This window comes from Zootoca vivipara, chromosome 2, assembly GCF_963506605.1.
Source record: "Zootoca vivipara chromosome 2, rZooViv1.1, whole genome shotgun sequence".
Taxonomy (NCBI): Eukaryota; Metazoa; Chordata; class Lepidosauria; order Squamata; family Lacertidae; genus Zootoca; species Zootoca vivipara.
In genome coordinates this window covers 120067475-120082795 of record NC_083277.1, presented here as the reverse complement: position 1 = coordinate 120082795, position 15321 = coordinate 120067475, and the positions used below count along the sequence as shown (strand labels likewise).

Genomic DNA, 15321 nt, shown 5'->3' with positions numbered 1-15321 from the left:
AAATTCTGTGCATACAACAGCTTACAATCTAAGCAAGGTGGGAATTCAGAGAAGGAAAACAGAGGGGGCTCAGGTGAAGAAGGGATGAGGATGTGACCTGGGCAGCCACTGACAACCTGACTGCTTTCTCCTTAAAGGTGGAGATGGGGTTTCTCTAACAAGTCACAGACCAACAGCAATGTCACTAGGGAAGCATCTGGGAATGCCATCCTATTAGAAGTCAAAAACAGCCGCCACCGTTATTAATACTGCGTATTTGAAATGTCCCAAACACTTTGTGTACATTATACCAGCAATCATCCACAACAGCCCTGTAAGGTGGAACACCAGCTCTGGGAATAAAAAGATGGATCAGTTGGCAACTCTGAAAAATCCCAAGAAGGTCTCATCAGCACAGTTCAAAGGGCCATCCAATTGCTGTTGGACTCAAGGTTCCCCATCACTTGGCTAGACCAGACCTCTGGCAAGTCCCCACTGCCCTCTGCTACATTAAATGTGGGGTGTGTGTGTTGCACTTCTATAACAGTTGCACAGGAGAAGGGGGAGGAGTGACATAAGCAGGGAAGCTTCTGGTCACTGCAATGGGTGAAGCTCCATTTCCCAAAATTCTCCTTTCTGCCCAGCAATGTAAGAGATGCAGGAATTTCCCCTCCCTTAAAAAAATGGGAATCTGAAAGTCCTGTCTGCCTCCCCCATTAACTTTAAAAGAAAAGAGGTAGTTCATCAGTGGGGTTTGCACTTTTAATCCCCCTTCCGCTTCAATTTTCACAGATTAATACAGTAGTAGGCGCGTCTACTCAGAAGCAAACCCTGCAGAATTCAATGTGGTTTACTCCCAGGAAAGTGAAACTAGGGCTGCAACCTAAGCTGCAAGGAATACCTAGCAGCAGCCTGTGCCTGGTTTTGGTGCTAACTGCTTCCAGAAGGATACCTCACACACAAAAAATGTGTATTTATTATTTTGGTATTTTACAATATTGTAAAATATGCAATGGGTCAGTGTGTCTGGCTGTAAACCAGGTTGTTGATGGTTTGAGCCCACCCAGGGATGGCTGTGGGCAGGATCCATGCATTGCAGGGGGTTGAGCTAGAATGACTCTTGGGGGTCCTTCCAACTCTACAGTTCCATAGTTCTATGAACACCTAAGTGTGACTCTCTAAGATTCCAGTGAAACAAATTCAGGGACGGTGGGAGGAGGAGGAGGAGGGTGGGTACCCCCTCACCTCACCTCTCCCGGAAGCCATCTTCTCTGCCCTCCCTTCCCACGCCCAACAGTGTGGCACCAAAAATGCCATGCAAAAACCGCCATGCTGAACCAGAGCAGGGGGCAGAACAGCAGCCTCCGATCTTCCCTCGTCTCGACTGTGGGGAAGGAGCGACAGAGAGAGACGGAGAGGGAGAAGGGAATTGGGAGCTAGCACCAAAGCAACGCGCAACGCCACGGGGAGGTGCCAGCCCAGCACGAGGGCCTGTGTAAACGTAGGAGGAGAAGCGAAGCCGGGAAGGGGCGAGGGCGGTGGAGCACCGTTTTAAAAACACGCCATGCTGGCTGCCTCAGAGCTGCCGCGCGCCCAACCCCTTTGGTAACGATGCGCACGAATCGCCCACGCGGGTCTCTGCCTGTAGAGTCCACAGGGAGCTGCCACCACCAGGCGCGTGTCTCCCGTCGCGTGTCCACACGGTCCAAGAGGCACGTGACGTGGGAGAAGCCGCGCGCAAGAGGGGCCCGCGACGGAGCTTAGATCTCGCGTGGAAGGGGAAAGGAGCCTGTGCGTTTAGGCGCACCCGCCTCTGGCCCCGTGTTCAGCCTTCAGAGCCTCTCCTCTTCTGACCGCCCCACACGTGTACGACGCGTGTGTTTCTGCTGGCTGGTGCTCGGCGGCCCACGTTTCTTCCGCAACGCGGGAGTCTGGAAAGGCGCGCGCGGGTGAGAGAGAAGATGCTTCTTAGCGCTTCCTCGATGCCCTGCCTGTTCCTGAGCTTCGCGTTGCAGCGAACCGCCTGCGATGTAGATAAACTGGGGAGGGGAATCAGGCCTGCGAAGCCCAGGGATCCAAAGGGTCTTCGTTTCCCAGGGTTAACTGACAAAAGGAGACACGAACCTGCCTTGAAACCTTTCCCCAAAAGGCCAAATGGGTGGGGGGTTGAAAAGACATTTGGCATTTGCACATGCCTATTGGCGCTCTTCTTCCACCCCAGCCCCTACTTTGGTAGGGGTTTTCATTTGCTTGAGAATACTGGTGTGGTGCAAGGGCAAAAGGCTGACTTGCAACTCCAGATCTGGCAAGTTCAAATTTCACCTCTGCTGTGAATTCACTTGATAGCCTAAGGCAAGCTGCTTCCTCTCTTTTCTGTCATGGGGATAGTAATCCTGGCCTACCTTACAAAGTTGTTGTGCATTGGGATGTGAAGCACTTTAAAACACTCCAAAATGCTCTACATGGCTAAGCAGGAAACTCAGCACCAGACTTAGCAAACAACGTTAAATTAACATGGGAGAGTGTTGATGAAGGGAAGAAATGGAAATCAGTAATTTATGTGGGTTTTCTGAAGTACTTTCAGGTCAACTACATTTTGGATTATGTTTCTTGTGTACAGCTGGCCAAAGAGAGAGAGAGAGAGAGAGATAGCACAAGGTTTTTGAGAGCCTCTTTCATATTCTTGCTTCCTATGAGTAACTTTCAGAACTGGTGACTGAGTTTGCTTTTTTCATCCTCCCTCTCCCTCCCCTTTTCCTTTTGTGTCGTGTGTTTCAGATTATTTCCCAAATGACACAGTGTTATTTTTTATTGCTCTAGGGACCTTTTCAGCTGAAGATCAGGGTAAAAATGCTTTAAACAAACAAGCAAGCAAGCAAACACCAATTAAATACAAATGCTTTGACAGAACTGGCAGAACTGGCATTGTTCTGCACTTGTAAGAAATCCATCTTTTCGTGTGGCAGCACCTGCAACTTGGAACTTCCTGCCTGTTGATACCAGGCAAGTGCCTTCACTTTTCAGCACCTGCTTAAAACATACCTGTATTTTGTTTAGACAAGCCTATCCAGACATGTAAAAGTGGCATGTGTTTTATTTCTTTTTCATTCCTGTTGGATTTAATCATCTTTTGAATGTTTTAAAATACATGTGTTTAACTCTTTTAACAAAAATTATCATGCTTTATTTTATATTTTTGTAAACTGCTTCAACATTTTCTTACAATAAGGCAGTACAGTATATAATTTTGTTAAATAAAATAAAATAAATGAAAGGTTCAAATGAAAGGTTCAAATTCAAGCATCTACAGCATATTTACAATGACTGTCAGACTGGTGCCAGACACTGCTCATTTCAAAAACTCATGAGCAAACCAAACCCCCCGTAATCTAGCACTTATTAAACCATTATTGTTATTTTCTTACTTTTAAGAAGACTGGTTAATGTTATGGATTTCCCTGCCTTTTTTATTAATGTCCCAAGACAATATTATTATACTGTATTCAAAAATAGTTTTAGGCCTAAACCCTGACTCAAATTAAGCCCTTTCATGTCCTTTTCCCAAAGCAGGTAATTTAGAGGATTCAGAGTGTTCTGCAGGGCTCGCTTTATCACGGCAAGGAAGGAGGCCTAGCATTGCATCTGGGGCACCAACAGATGGAAATACCTTTTCCCTTCCCAGTTATACGTTGGAACTATACTCTCGAAATATACTCAAAGTCCTGTAGTGACTTCATGCTCTTTATTGCAGCTTGTAAAACAGTGAATGAAATGCCCCCCAAACCTCAGGCTTTTATATACATTATCTACACAATGAGTCCCATCTGATTGGCTGATTCTGCTTCCCTCCTGGGGCCTGATTGGTCTTTTCCTGCAGGCCAATCAGTTGTTGCATTCTACGATCCTACAAGCCTAATAGGCTGATTAACTTCTTCCTGGAGCCTGATTGGTCTTCTCCTGCAAGCCAATCAGTTGTTGCATTCTAGGATCCTACTTGCCTATTGTTCTAGGATCCAAGCTTAGTACATAACAAACTTATACCTTTGCCGTTCACTGGCACAAGTCAAGCAAAGCAAGGCAAGGGTGTGGCAAACTCTGTGGTCCTCCAGAAATTGCTGGACCTCAGTTCCCATCAGCCTCAACTGGCACAGCCAATGGGGAGGGATGAAGGCAACTGTAGTCCAACACCATCTCTCACTATTGGTCTAAAGCTACATGATGCAGCAACCTCACACTGAAGCTATGCAAACCTGGAGCTGGACACGCACAGAGGGCCAGTGTGTCCGGCTGTTAACCAGAAGGTTGGTGGTTCAAGGCCACCCAGAGACAGCTGTGGGCAGGATTCCTGGATTGCAGGGGTTGGACTAGATGTCATTTGGGGTCTCTTCCAACTCTATGATTCTACGAGACCATCTAGGAACCCCACTTATGCCATCTTGAGATCCACTCTGGAAGAAAGGTGGAACGTAAGTGCAATGAATAAAATGAAGCAGGGGGTGGGCCAGTTTCCAAAGGTGAGGCGGGAAAAGGTAAACAGCATTTGAACGTCCAGAGGAGGGATCTGGGCAAGATTTGTTCAAAGACAAGGATGCAATGGGGCCCATCAAGGACGCCCAGAAGAGCTGAGTAGTGGGGAGAAGGGATGCATATGGCAGCTTCTTGTGATGCTACTGGGATACACTGCTAAGTAAGAGGAGCTCCAGAAGTGAATGAGGGAACAGAGCACATAGCAAATTTGCATCAGCTGGCTTGGTTAACAAAAGCAGGCCATGGCAGCAGGAACAAAAGCAGATTTAGCAAAGAGAGTAGAAAGTCCAAAGTGATCAGATGCTACCACTAGCAAAAAGGGGTTATTACACATTGCTCTTCTTCTTTAATTTCATCCACCCCGACACAGAACATTTTGGGCTACAGGAAGACTCCAAAGCTGTGGTCTGTGTACCCACTCGGAAGTCCGTAAGAGATTATCACGATCCAAAAGAGTTTCATATTCAAAACCCCATTTAGCACTGGCATCAGATCAGTGATAATAGGACACTGTAATTGCTGTTTCGAGCATCCAGAATGTGAGCCACTTCAGCCTCCAGTTTTTTTTTGGGGGGGGGGCGTTTCAAACTAGGACTGCCTGAGCAGCAAATACACAGTTGTGTGCAAATGGATGTGACGGAGCCCTCAGAGCTTCTGTTCTGCTTCACTAAATTAAAGCAGCTTCCTGTATACCTGAAGGAGTGTCTCCACCCTCATCGCTTAGCCCAGACCCTGAGGTCTTCTGTGGTTCCCTCACTGCAAGAAGCAAAGTTGCAGGGAACCAGGCAGAGGGCCTTCTCAGCAGTAGCGCCCTCCCTGTGGAACGCCCTCCCATCAGATGTCAAGAAGATAAACAATTACACACCTTTTAGAAGACATTGAGAAGGCAGCCCTGTGTCAGGAGGTTTTTATTGCTTCTTAGATATGCTGTAAGCCACCCAGAGTGGCTGGGGAAACCCAGCCAGATGGGCGGGGTATAAATAACAATTATTATTATTGTTGTTGTTGTTGTTATTGTTATTATTATTATTATTATTATTATTATTATTTATTATCATAATCATCCCTAATTTTGAGTTGCAGAAACAGTGGTAGGAGGGGCTGCTTAAGCTGTTCCCCATGTACCCCTTTTCTCCTGGGGGGGCATGATTTTGAGCAGGAAAGTGGCTGGTGATGAAAGGGTTAATAAGCCCCTCCGGCTGCTGTTCTCCTCCACAAAACCGCAGCTTCCCCAAACCTCATTTCATTTACAGTCATACCTCGGTTTAAGTATGCTTCGGTTTGAGTATTTTCAGGTTGAGTACTCCGCGGACCCGTCTGGAACGGATTAATCCACTTTCCATTACTTTCAGTGGGAAAGTTCGCTTCAGGTTAAGTACAGACTTCCAGAACCAATTGTGTACTTAAACTGAGGTACCACTGTATTTAAAAACTCAGGAAATTGTCACATACATTTGCATGTGCCATGTGCTTGGACAGCTAAAAACCAACTGTTTGGACAGGTATTCAAGGAATACTGTTTGGGCTTCTAGCGTGTTGATATTCCCTTTGGGACTTTTCTCTGCCTGTGTGCTTCTGTTCTCTGTCCCTATAATGCTTGCTCCACCTATCCGTGCATAAAAGCAGCATAATGAAGAGACTGTTAAGTCTCCAATGCTCTGTCCTCCAAAGAAAAAGGACCTTGTAAAGCAGGGTCCTCCAAATGTTGCTGGACTACAACTCCCATCAGCCCCTGCCAGCACAGACAAGGGTCAGAGATGGGAACTGTAGTCCAAAGCAACCTAGAGGGCCACAAATTCCCTATCCTTGTGCAAAGGTTCCTTTATGGAACTCTGACTGCCTGGGAAATGAGAGGGAGTGGGGGATGTGAAACAAGACATGAAAAACATCTACAGTACTATGTTTTGATTCACATTCAGTAAGACTCACTGAAATTAATAACCATGAAAAAGTTGGGTCCATTAATTTCTACTACTCTGAGGAAAACTTAGTTGAACACAACTCAAGGTGTAGAGAATTAAGCCTCCATTCTACTGATATCTGAACCTCTACATTGGCCAGGGAGAGGACAGGATGAATACCAGAGGGAGAGGAATGACTCTAGAAACACCAGGGTGATATTTTGTGCTTCATCAAAGCAAAGCAAAAGAGAGTTGTGCTGGATCCCAGTCAGAATTCTTGCCCATTGCCCTGGATGCCAGTCATCGTAATGTCAGGTCAAATGCATCCAAAATGTGTATGATTACTCAATGGCGAGGGAATGGCACATTGCATGTGGCTAAGAAACGTATCTCCTTCATTCACCACTACCTTCACAGGTTCCAGTGTTGAAGATCCCCTACCCTGGAGTCCTTGCCCAAATTAAGCCTTAGAGTGGAGGCTCTGAAATTGTGATCCATCTCTGGTGACCTGCAAGCTCCATTCAGACAGTCCACAAAAATATTGCAAAACAATCACAAATCTCTCTACTGGCCTCGACCAGGGCCAAAGTCTTTTCAGCCCTGGCCCCAGTCTGGTGGAATGCTGTCACAAGAGACCAGGGCCCTGCGGGATTTGACATCTTTCTGCAGGGCCTGCAAGATGGAGCTGTTCCGCCAGGCCGTCCGGGCCCAGTCTGACCCCCTTCTTTCTATGGGACCCTGTATGTAAGTGGCCTCCTTGGCTCTTTCTATTGGCCCATATGGGACCAGCACGGGGGGGTGGGCCTGGTGAACCTTTAATTCCTTATCCCTACGGTTATGTATCGTGGGTTCCCACTTAATTTTATTTTGATTTTAAATTTTAAAATTGTATTTTAAACGAATCGTTTGATGTTTTTAATGTATTTTATATATTTGGCATTAGCCGCCCTGAGCCCAGTCTCGGTCAGGGAGAACAGGGTATAAATAAAATGTATTATTATTATTATTATTATTATTATTATTATTATTATTATGTTTGTTCACAATGGATTTCGCCCCTTAAAACTGACCCATAAAAGTGGCCCTCCTCAACAATCTGGCCTAGGCCACACAATTTGTATAAAGCAGCACTGGTTTTGAAGCAGAGGCTGAAGGGGGGGGGGAGGTTATCAAGTGATCCAACAGTTTTGAGAACTGTTGCCTAAGAGTGCAAGGGGTGGGCAGCTTGTGCCCCCCTCAACCCGATGCTGCTGGGCTCCAGCTCCCAACAGCCCCAGCCAGGGATGATGGGAGTTGTAGTCCTAAGATTTTGAGGGGCTTCTCACTTTACAGATACCCACAAGATGAGCGCCTATGTACTCCCATGGCATCCCCCAGACAGGCTGAAAGGAACTGGACTTGGAGGCACAAAATGGAAAATCCTTAAAATGTCACCCTCTCTGCTATGGCGGAAGAGAGAGAGGCTCTTTCTGGCCCAATCTGTGTTGTCACAGCTGCAACCACAGTCCCCCCCCCTTGAGAGAAGGATGAATCTCGGCCAAAGAGCTTAAGATCCAAGCTGTCAGAGAGCAGCAGTCCCTTGCTCCCTCTCCTCTCCTCTCCTCTCCTCTCCCCAACGAAAAGCTCCACCACTTCACCCAGCTCCCTTCTCAGACTGCCTCTCCTTTTTGCAGGGGGGGTGGGAAACACCCACCCACCCTGGGATAAACCTCGTTTTAAAGGAGAATGTGAAGGGAGAGGGGTTGCACTGTCAACTTTCTACTCCTACACCAAGGAAGGGCATGAGAAAGCAAGAAGGAAGAGGACCAGTGCAGTGCCGTCCAGATGTTGCCACATTGCAACACTCATTGTGGGGATTATGGGAGTGCCACAATGACAATCCCTGGTATTCTGCCTCTCAGATACCAAAGCCTTAAACCACCCAGGCCCCCAAATATCTGAAAGATTGCCTCTTTCCCTACAGACCCTCCCAGGTGTTAAGGACTGCAGAGGGAACCCTCTTGGTAGTTCTACCTCCCTTGGGAATTGGTGTGTTTGTGTCTGTGGCTTGGGATAAGGCATTCTCTGCGACAGCCCCTAGGTTGTGGCATTCTCCCCCCCCCCTGCCCCCAGCCTGACTTCCTCACCTTACAGCTTTCAGTGAATGCTGAGTCTACCCCTTTTCACCCTGGCCTGCGACACCAGAAATGTGTGTTTTCACAACACGCCTGATCCTTGTGACTATAATTTGTTTTTAATTCTGAATTTTAAACTCGAACAATAAATTTGATGATGATGAGCTAAATAAGAAACCAGCCCATCTTCTGCTCCCTTTCCAGACCATTCAATCAGATTACCATTGCAAGAATTGGAGGGTTCAGAATAGCCTGAAGACCCAAGCTAGCTATTGTCTGGACCCCCCTTTCTCCTCTCCCTTTGCTGCCAATTCAGCTCCAGTTCAGCCTTGCTGTCCACCCCATTCCTACCTTGCCCTTTGAAAACCAGAGTTAGCATGTTGTGTAGTCATTAAGAGCACCAGTCTGGAATGGGAGATATCCAGGTTCAAATCGCTACTCAGCCACATCAAGATCACCAGGAAACCCTGGGTTCAGTCACTCTCTCTTAGCCTAACTCACCTCACAGGGTTCTTGTGAGGATGCAGTGCAGGGGAGGAGAACCATGTATGCCAACCTGAACTTGAGAAAGATGACAGGTGTAACACAGGAACACAGGAAGCTGCCTTATACAGAGTCTCTTGGGCAGTGGCTCTCCAGGGTTTCAGATGGGACAAACTCAGTCCTCTCTGGAGATGCCAGGGATTGAACCTTTTGCATGCAAAACAGATGCTCTGTCACTGAGCCAAATTTGGTCCCCCACCCCTGCAAAAATAAAGTAAATAAAACCAAGAAGTAAGATTGGATAGGGTATGAATCAGGAGCTAGGATTTCTGGGCACAACTTGATTCTGGTTCCCAGGAATTGGGAATGTTTTCCCGGTTTCCCCAGTGCAAATTGAAAGGCAAAGGCCTCGAATAAATCCCAGCCTTTGCTACCACCCCCAGTTCTGCACCTTCACTGTCCTCCCCTCCCTCTGCATATGGAGTGTGATCAACAGACACTGAGAAGAAAAAAAATACTTTGCAACAGTCTTTAAAAAGTGCTTTTATGACTTAGGTAAGAGGTGCTAGAAATGGAGGCGGGAGGAGAGGTGAACATCTCGCACTTACAGCATGCAGTGTCTCTCTTCTCTCCCCCCCCCCAGCTCAGGCAGACACTAGGAAATGCCAGCCTCCTCCCCCCTCCAAAGCCCAGTTCTGTCATGTCAGCTGATCATCCACCTTCTCCTGCCGACACCCACCCACACATTTCAAAGCGGAGCAGCTGTGCCTGCTGTGGGTGCCTAACCCCAACCAGGTGGGCAGGAAGCCTGAGGTCTGGGCATGATAAAAATTGTGCTGGCATCACACAGGGGAGCCCCCACACCTGACTTATAATTGATGGGCTCCTACAGAGGTTGACAAAGTGGCTTGTTCCAGACCTGCTGAACTAGCCTACTGGGTGGAGATTTTCCTAGCCATGTGTCCTCTCCCTTGCCATCTATCTAGATTATAGCCCCTGTTTGCTTACGCATGTTAGGTGAAGAGCCATTGTCCAGTGGCTAAAGCATCTGTTTTGCATGTAAAAGACTCCAGGCCAGGTCCCATCCCCAGAATCTCCAGCTAAGAGGAAGATCCCCGCCTGAATTCCTGGAGAGTCTCGCTGCTAGTCAGTGCAGCCAATAATGAGCTGTGTGATCTGATTCTGTACAAAGCAGGTTCCTTTATGCCCACATCATCCAGTCAAAGCCCTCCACAAACTCTCCATCCAGGATTTCTGCAACTCCTCTTTCGAGCTCTAATGCCTGGGTGACAACAGCCAGGAAAAGTGCAGAAGAGAAGAAACACCTCCTTCTCTTTCAGGAAGGAGTTATTTTTGGGATCCCACTTGAAGGGAGACGTGAGACTTTCTCCACCCCTTACCCAAATCATGTAGGAGGACCTCCAACCAAGGATCTACCCCAAAACAGGTGCATGGTCTGAGGAACCCTGCACTTGCTCCCACCACTCCTGGCTCAGGAAAGCACAAACCCTTCCCAAAAAACCAGCTGCAGACAAGGAACATGCCAGGGTCCAGTCAGTGCCTCTCAATATGCATCTCCAGACATGGTTGGGAGAGACTGAAACCCTGGGGATCTCCTGTCCGCTAGGGTAGGCAATAGTGAGCTAGATGAACAAGGAAGCTTCCCATGTTCCTATGTGCTGGATTCACCCACCAGCGGGGGGGGGGGAGCTGTTAGGGGAAAGAACACCACTTCCCTTGAATGCCAGGGCACTAACCTACTGCCTGCTTCCACCTGCACCCCCATCTATCCAGAATCATTTTCCTCCACTCCTTGGAGAAGACCAAGCCTACAAGTGTCTTCTAGCCCTGAGCCAAACAGAAGCCAAGGAAAGCAACTTACCACCACCCCATAACTAAGGGGTACCCTTAACAAGCCTTGGTCCTCCTCCACCAAAGGTGCCCAGTTAAACCCTGCGATTGTGCCCTGAGCTCAGTCGCCTACTCCACTGTCTCCTTACCCCCGGCAACACCCCCCCCCCTGCCCTCATGGGTCCCTGCCCCAACTTTCTAACACCTAGTCAATAGCATCAGAGCTCCCCCCCCCACCTTACCCCCTGCCATCCAGCCCCGCACGCAAACCAGGACGATGCCAGGTTCTTGTAAGTGGGCGGTTCCCCTGCTGAAAATAGCCCCTGGCTTCTGCCAGACTCACCACCTCGGAGTCTTCGAATCCATGGAGACAGGAGTCGTCATACATGGGGGATGAAAGAATCGTTCAGGAACCAAGACAGAGATGGTGGTGGCAGCAGGGGGGAGGGGGTGAAAAGGGACGGCTCTTCCAATCGGAGGGATGCCCAGCGCGCTGTGCCCCCTGCCCCAAGCTGGGTTGGGGGCAGCGGATGGCACGCAATGGCAGAGCTGCTCTGTCTGCTCCCCGAGAAAGATTCCCCCCTGGATGCATGCATGCGCCCGCCCGCCCGCCCGCCCGCCCGCTTTCTCCGCTCAGCAACGACGGCAAAAACAATAGTGCCCACCCACCAGCCCTCCCCTGGGGGCAGGCATTGAGACAGGCAAGCACGGAAGGAAGCGGGGAGGTGGGGGGCGGGCAGAGAGAGAAAAGAGAGAAGTGGGGCAGCAGGCAACAGCTCCTGAACTGTCCGGATGCGTCTGCACCCATCTGGGGCAAGACCAAAGCGGGGTGCCAAGGGGCGCGGTGCAGATAGCAGAAGGGGAACAACAGGATGGGGAGAGGGAAGACAGGACAGGAGGGCGTCGTGTGATGTGGGTTTGGGGGGGGCAGGGGTCGTTCTCAGTGCATTCTTAGTGCCCACCAACCAAGCTCTGCCCTTTATTCTGCCTCCAGAGAGAGGGAGGGCAGAGATGGATGCCTTGCTGGAAACGGAATTGTGGGTGGTGGTGGGGAGACACAGCCTTCCTGCTTGGGCCAGCAGAGACCCGGGCACCGAGGCCGGGCAAGCGAAGGAATGTGGGCAGTGAATCACAGAGGAAGGAAAGGGTGAGAAGCCCAGGCCGCCGCCACGGCACGCCGTGCCCCCCACCCTGTGTCTTTAGTGCCCCTGATAACCAATGCCCCTCCGCGCGACCCCTGGCACAGGCACTATAGGGCACAGGCCACCCTCTGCCTCCCTCCAGCTTCCCCGATGCAGCGCCTCTCCCTAAGGATCTCTCCTCCGGCTCTAAGCTCCGGATTGCCCACCCAGACGATCACACAGCTCCATCCCTAACGGGCAGATGGGGACGTTCGCCTTCCCCACCACCATCGTTAACTTCTGGGCAGGTGCTGCTACTGCTGCCCGCTGATCTGGACTCGGTCCTCCGCTTTGCCGGAAATGGTGCCCGATGGGGTCCCCAAGCTGCGTCTCCAGATGCCTCTCCAAGCCCGGTGCCAGGGGTGCAGGCGCCAGTTGGACCCCCACCCCACCCCACGGAAGTTGGGCAGTCCCTGCAGAAAGAAACCCCTCCGCCTTTTGCCAGAGGACGCAGCACCAATCCTGACACCCCAGCCCCGAATCTAGGAAACGCAACCGGACTGAAGGCGCGCAAGAGAGAGGCGAGGAACCCAGCGAAGGGGCGGGAGAGGCGCGTACAGTAGTTGCCCGCCCCTTCTCCCTCTCCGCGCTTCCTCGCCTCTCAGGCTGTATGGCGCGAGTGGGGGTGGGGAAGGGAATGTCTAGGGCGCGCGAGGAAGCTGCCGCTTGGCGCGGGAGAGGCGCGCGAGACGAGCGGGGCGGGGATGGCGCCGGGGCTGCGCTGGGGTGGCGGCGGCTGCGCGCTGCCTGTTCCGTTACCTCGTTGAGCAGGAAGGTTGCGCTGGAGTCAGAAAAAGACATAGACGGCGGGGGAGGGAGCCGGCCGGCGGGCGGGCCCGGGGTGCGCTGCCCGCTGGGGAGAAGGAAGGAAGGAGGGAGGGAGGGAGGGAGGCGCCCCCGGCCCCGCTGCGCCGCTTCCGAAGCGCCTGCCCGGCTCTGGCCGCCTGCGCTCGTCCGCTCGCCCGCGCTCTCCTCCTCCTGGCGACGAGCGCGGTGCGCGCCGCCGCGCCTCCCGGCCCTCCTCCCGCCGCGCTACACGCGCCCTTCCGAGAATGGGCTCGGGGACGTGCCAGGCGCTATATAATCACGTTGGGGGGGGGCAGGATGCGCCCTGCGAAGCAAGAGCCTCTCCGATGGCGCCTTCCCCGGGCTCCCCTGTCCTCCTCGCCGGGGTGGGGCGCTTCTGGGCTGAAGAAGAAGGGAGGCACGCTGGCGTGCAGGATGCGGCTCGCTCCAGCAGTCGACAAGCTCCCAGATGCTCATCCAGCAGATAGAGAGATCTGAGTCCAGTTTCCCGGGTTTTTAATGCCATCGCTCCCTCTCCCCCGCCCGTCGGTGGCATTGCAAATCCGAGAAGCTGGAGATGGGGGAAGCCGCTCACCCGCTGCTGTTCTCCCTTGCTTTCCCCAGGGTTTCAGCTGTCCCTGGCACGCCAGATGCTCATCCCTGGGGAAAACGGAACAGTCGAAAGGACCCTAGAGCAAGTGCAGAGTGCATTTCCGCGGAGTGGCTGCAGAGAATTGCCACGTATCAGCCACCGTCAGAGAGTTGTTTGAAGGCCCTCCGGCCCTAGCATCTCTTGTGCTAGAAATTAAGCTTTGCCATTTCCCGCAGACGCCATCCCCGACTGTTAAAAAGCAAGGCACATTGTTCTCTCTCGGCACCTCGAGATCCTTCCCGCCCCGTTTCCAGGGATTTCAATGTGGCTGCTGCGGCTGCATTCTAGCACTTTGCCCCAGCTCCTTGGAGCGCCCCCTGGTGGAGGTAAGAGGATAATCGGGATTCGGCTTCCCTTGCTAGGGAATATTTGGTGTGTTTAAAACAGGGTTAAAAAAGCAGATCCCTATTCTAATCTCAGTTTGAGGCTTTTGTCATCAGGGAATACAGACCTTGGCTATGAAGACCGGTATGCAGATGCTAGTCATAAATAAATAAATAAATAGAAACCATATTTATTTGCAGTATGAAAGAGCAGCTAGATTTGAGAAGGGAGGCAGAGGAAAGATCAGTGATGCCACTGGACCCTCTTACTGAGGGCGGGTGATGGGACAGATAAATCACTGAAAAGCTTAGCTCAACCTAGGCAGTACCACCACTCTTAACTTGGGGTGGGAAGGAAGCCCAGGGGGTGAGGAGGGAAAGGGGCAAAACAAACTTTGGCGCCACCCGGTCAGTGCAATAGAAAACTGTTCAGAACAAGCTTGTGAAAATAACATTACACTGGCTCTCAGTTAGAATGGAGCCTTCCTAGCTCCAGCCCTGCAGGGGGCGCTATGTATTGAGGTTCAATAGTTCTAGATGTTGTGGAGGGGAAGCTTCTGACTTTGCTGTGTATGGGATGAAAACTGCAGAGAGCACAGATGGAGGAGGAATATTTTAGTTACTATAAGGGTTAAAGCAGAAAATATTCAGCTGCTGGAGGGGGGCAGTGCTCCTGCCTTGGTGGTCTTCCCTCAGCAGGGGCACTATAGGGCACAGGCCTTGGGTTCAGGGCAAGGGGGAAAGGGGGGCAGCTAATGGCACAGCAGGGCTCAACACACCCATGAGTTGCTGCAGTAGCTGGTGCCATCTGCCTACCTGGGCAAACCTAACTCTTCTTGACAGCTCTGGTGAGTGTCTCAACCCACATCTCCTGCATTTGACTCCACTTTCCTGTGCTGCGGTTCTGCCACCCAGGCAGCCCCCTCTCCAGGCTGCTTCCTCACCCCCTTCTCACCCGCTCCTCTTTTTCCAGCCCGCCCCCCAAGAGACAAGGATGATGGCACTTTACCTCGTTGAGCAGGAAAACACTGGAGTTGGAGAGAGACATGCAGAGTGTCTGCTTTGCTGGACTGCAGCTGACACTGTGTGGCTCACACACCTCCTCTACCTTCCTCTCATGAACCCAGCCCAGCTCACGGGGCAGACAGGAAGCCCTGCCCACAGGGGATGGAGAGCAAGCAGCCTGCAAGCTCAGGGGCATGAGCAAATTGTGCAACGTGCACACTGTTGTCTTGTGGCGCCGTATGCAAGCATCCCATTGGCTCCCAAGCTCTTGTGGGACATTGTGGGTGTGGATGGGTGTGGGAGTGCGCATCACAAAGCCAGCTTTGTGAACCATCATCTTTTAGCACCAAGCACAAACAACCATCGTGGAACAGCGCATCAGCCGCAACAATGCATTTAAAAACGACACTGGCTTCAGGCATCAGCTCACAGCTTCTTGTGGGACCCAACAGGAGCAGTTTCAGTGGCAGCCCATGACTATTGCGGGCCTATAGTGCAAATGGCTTTCATGACAAAGAT

General features: G+C 51.1%; 1 protein-coding gene across 3 annotated transcripts in view; it reads right to left on the bottom strand.

Moving 5' to 3' along the window:
* CACNB3 (calcium voltage-gated channel auxiliary subunit beta 3) overlaps positions 1–14897 on the bottom strand; it is a 35591-nt gene extending 20694 nt beyond the window's left edge. The window contains exon 1 of one of the 3 annotated variants that reach the window (XM_035101107.2): positions 14807–14897. In XM_035101107.2, the coding sequence (XP_034956998.1) occupies positions 14807–14845 (39 nt within the window). In that variant the 5' untranslated portion in view covers positions 14846–14897. Of the gene's footprint in view, positions 1–11198; positions 11461–12795; positions 13057–14806 lie in introns of those variants that run through there. The other 2 variants (XM_035101102.2, XM_035101094.2) reach the window with 2 other exon arrangements.
* Between the last annotated feature and the right edge of the window lie 424 nt (positions 14898–15321).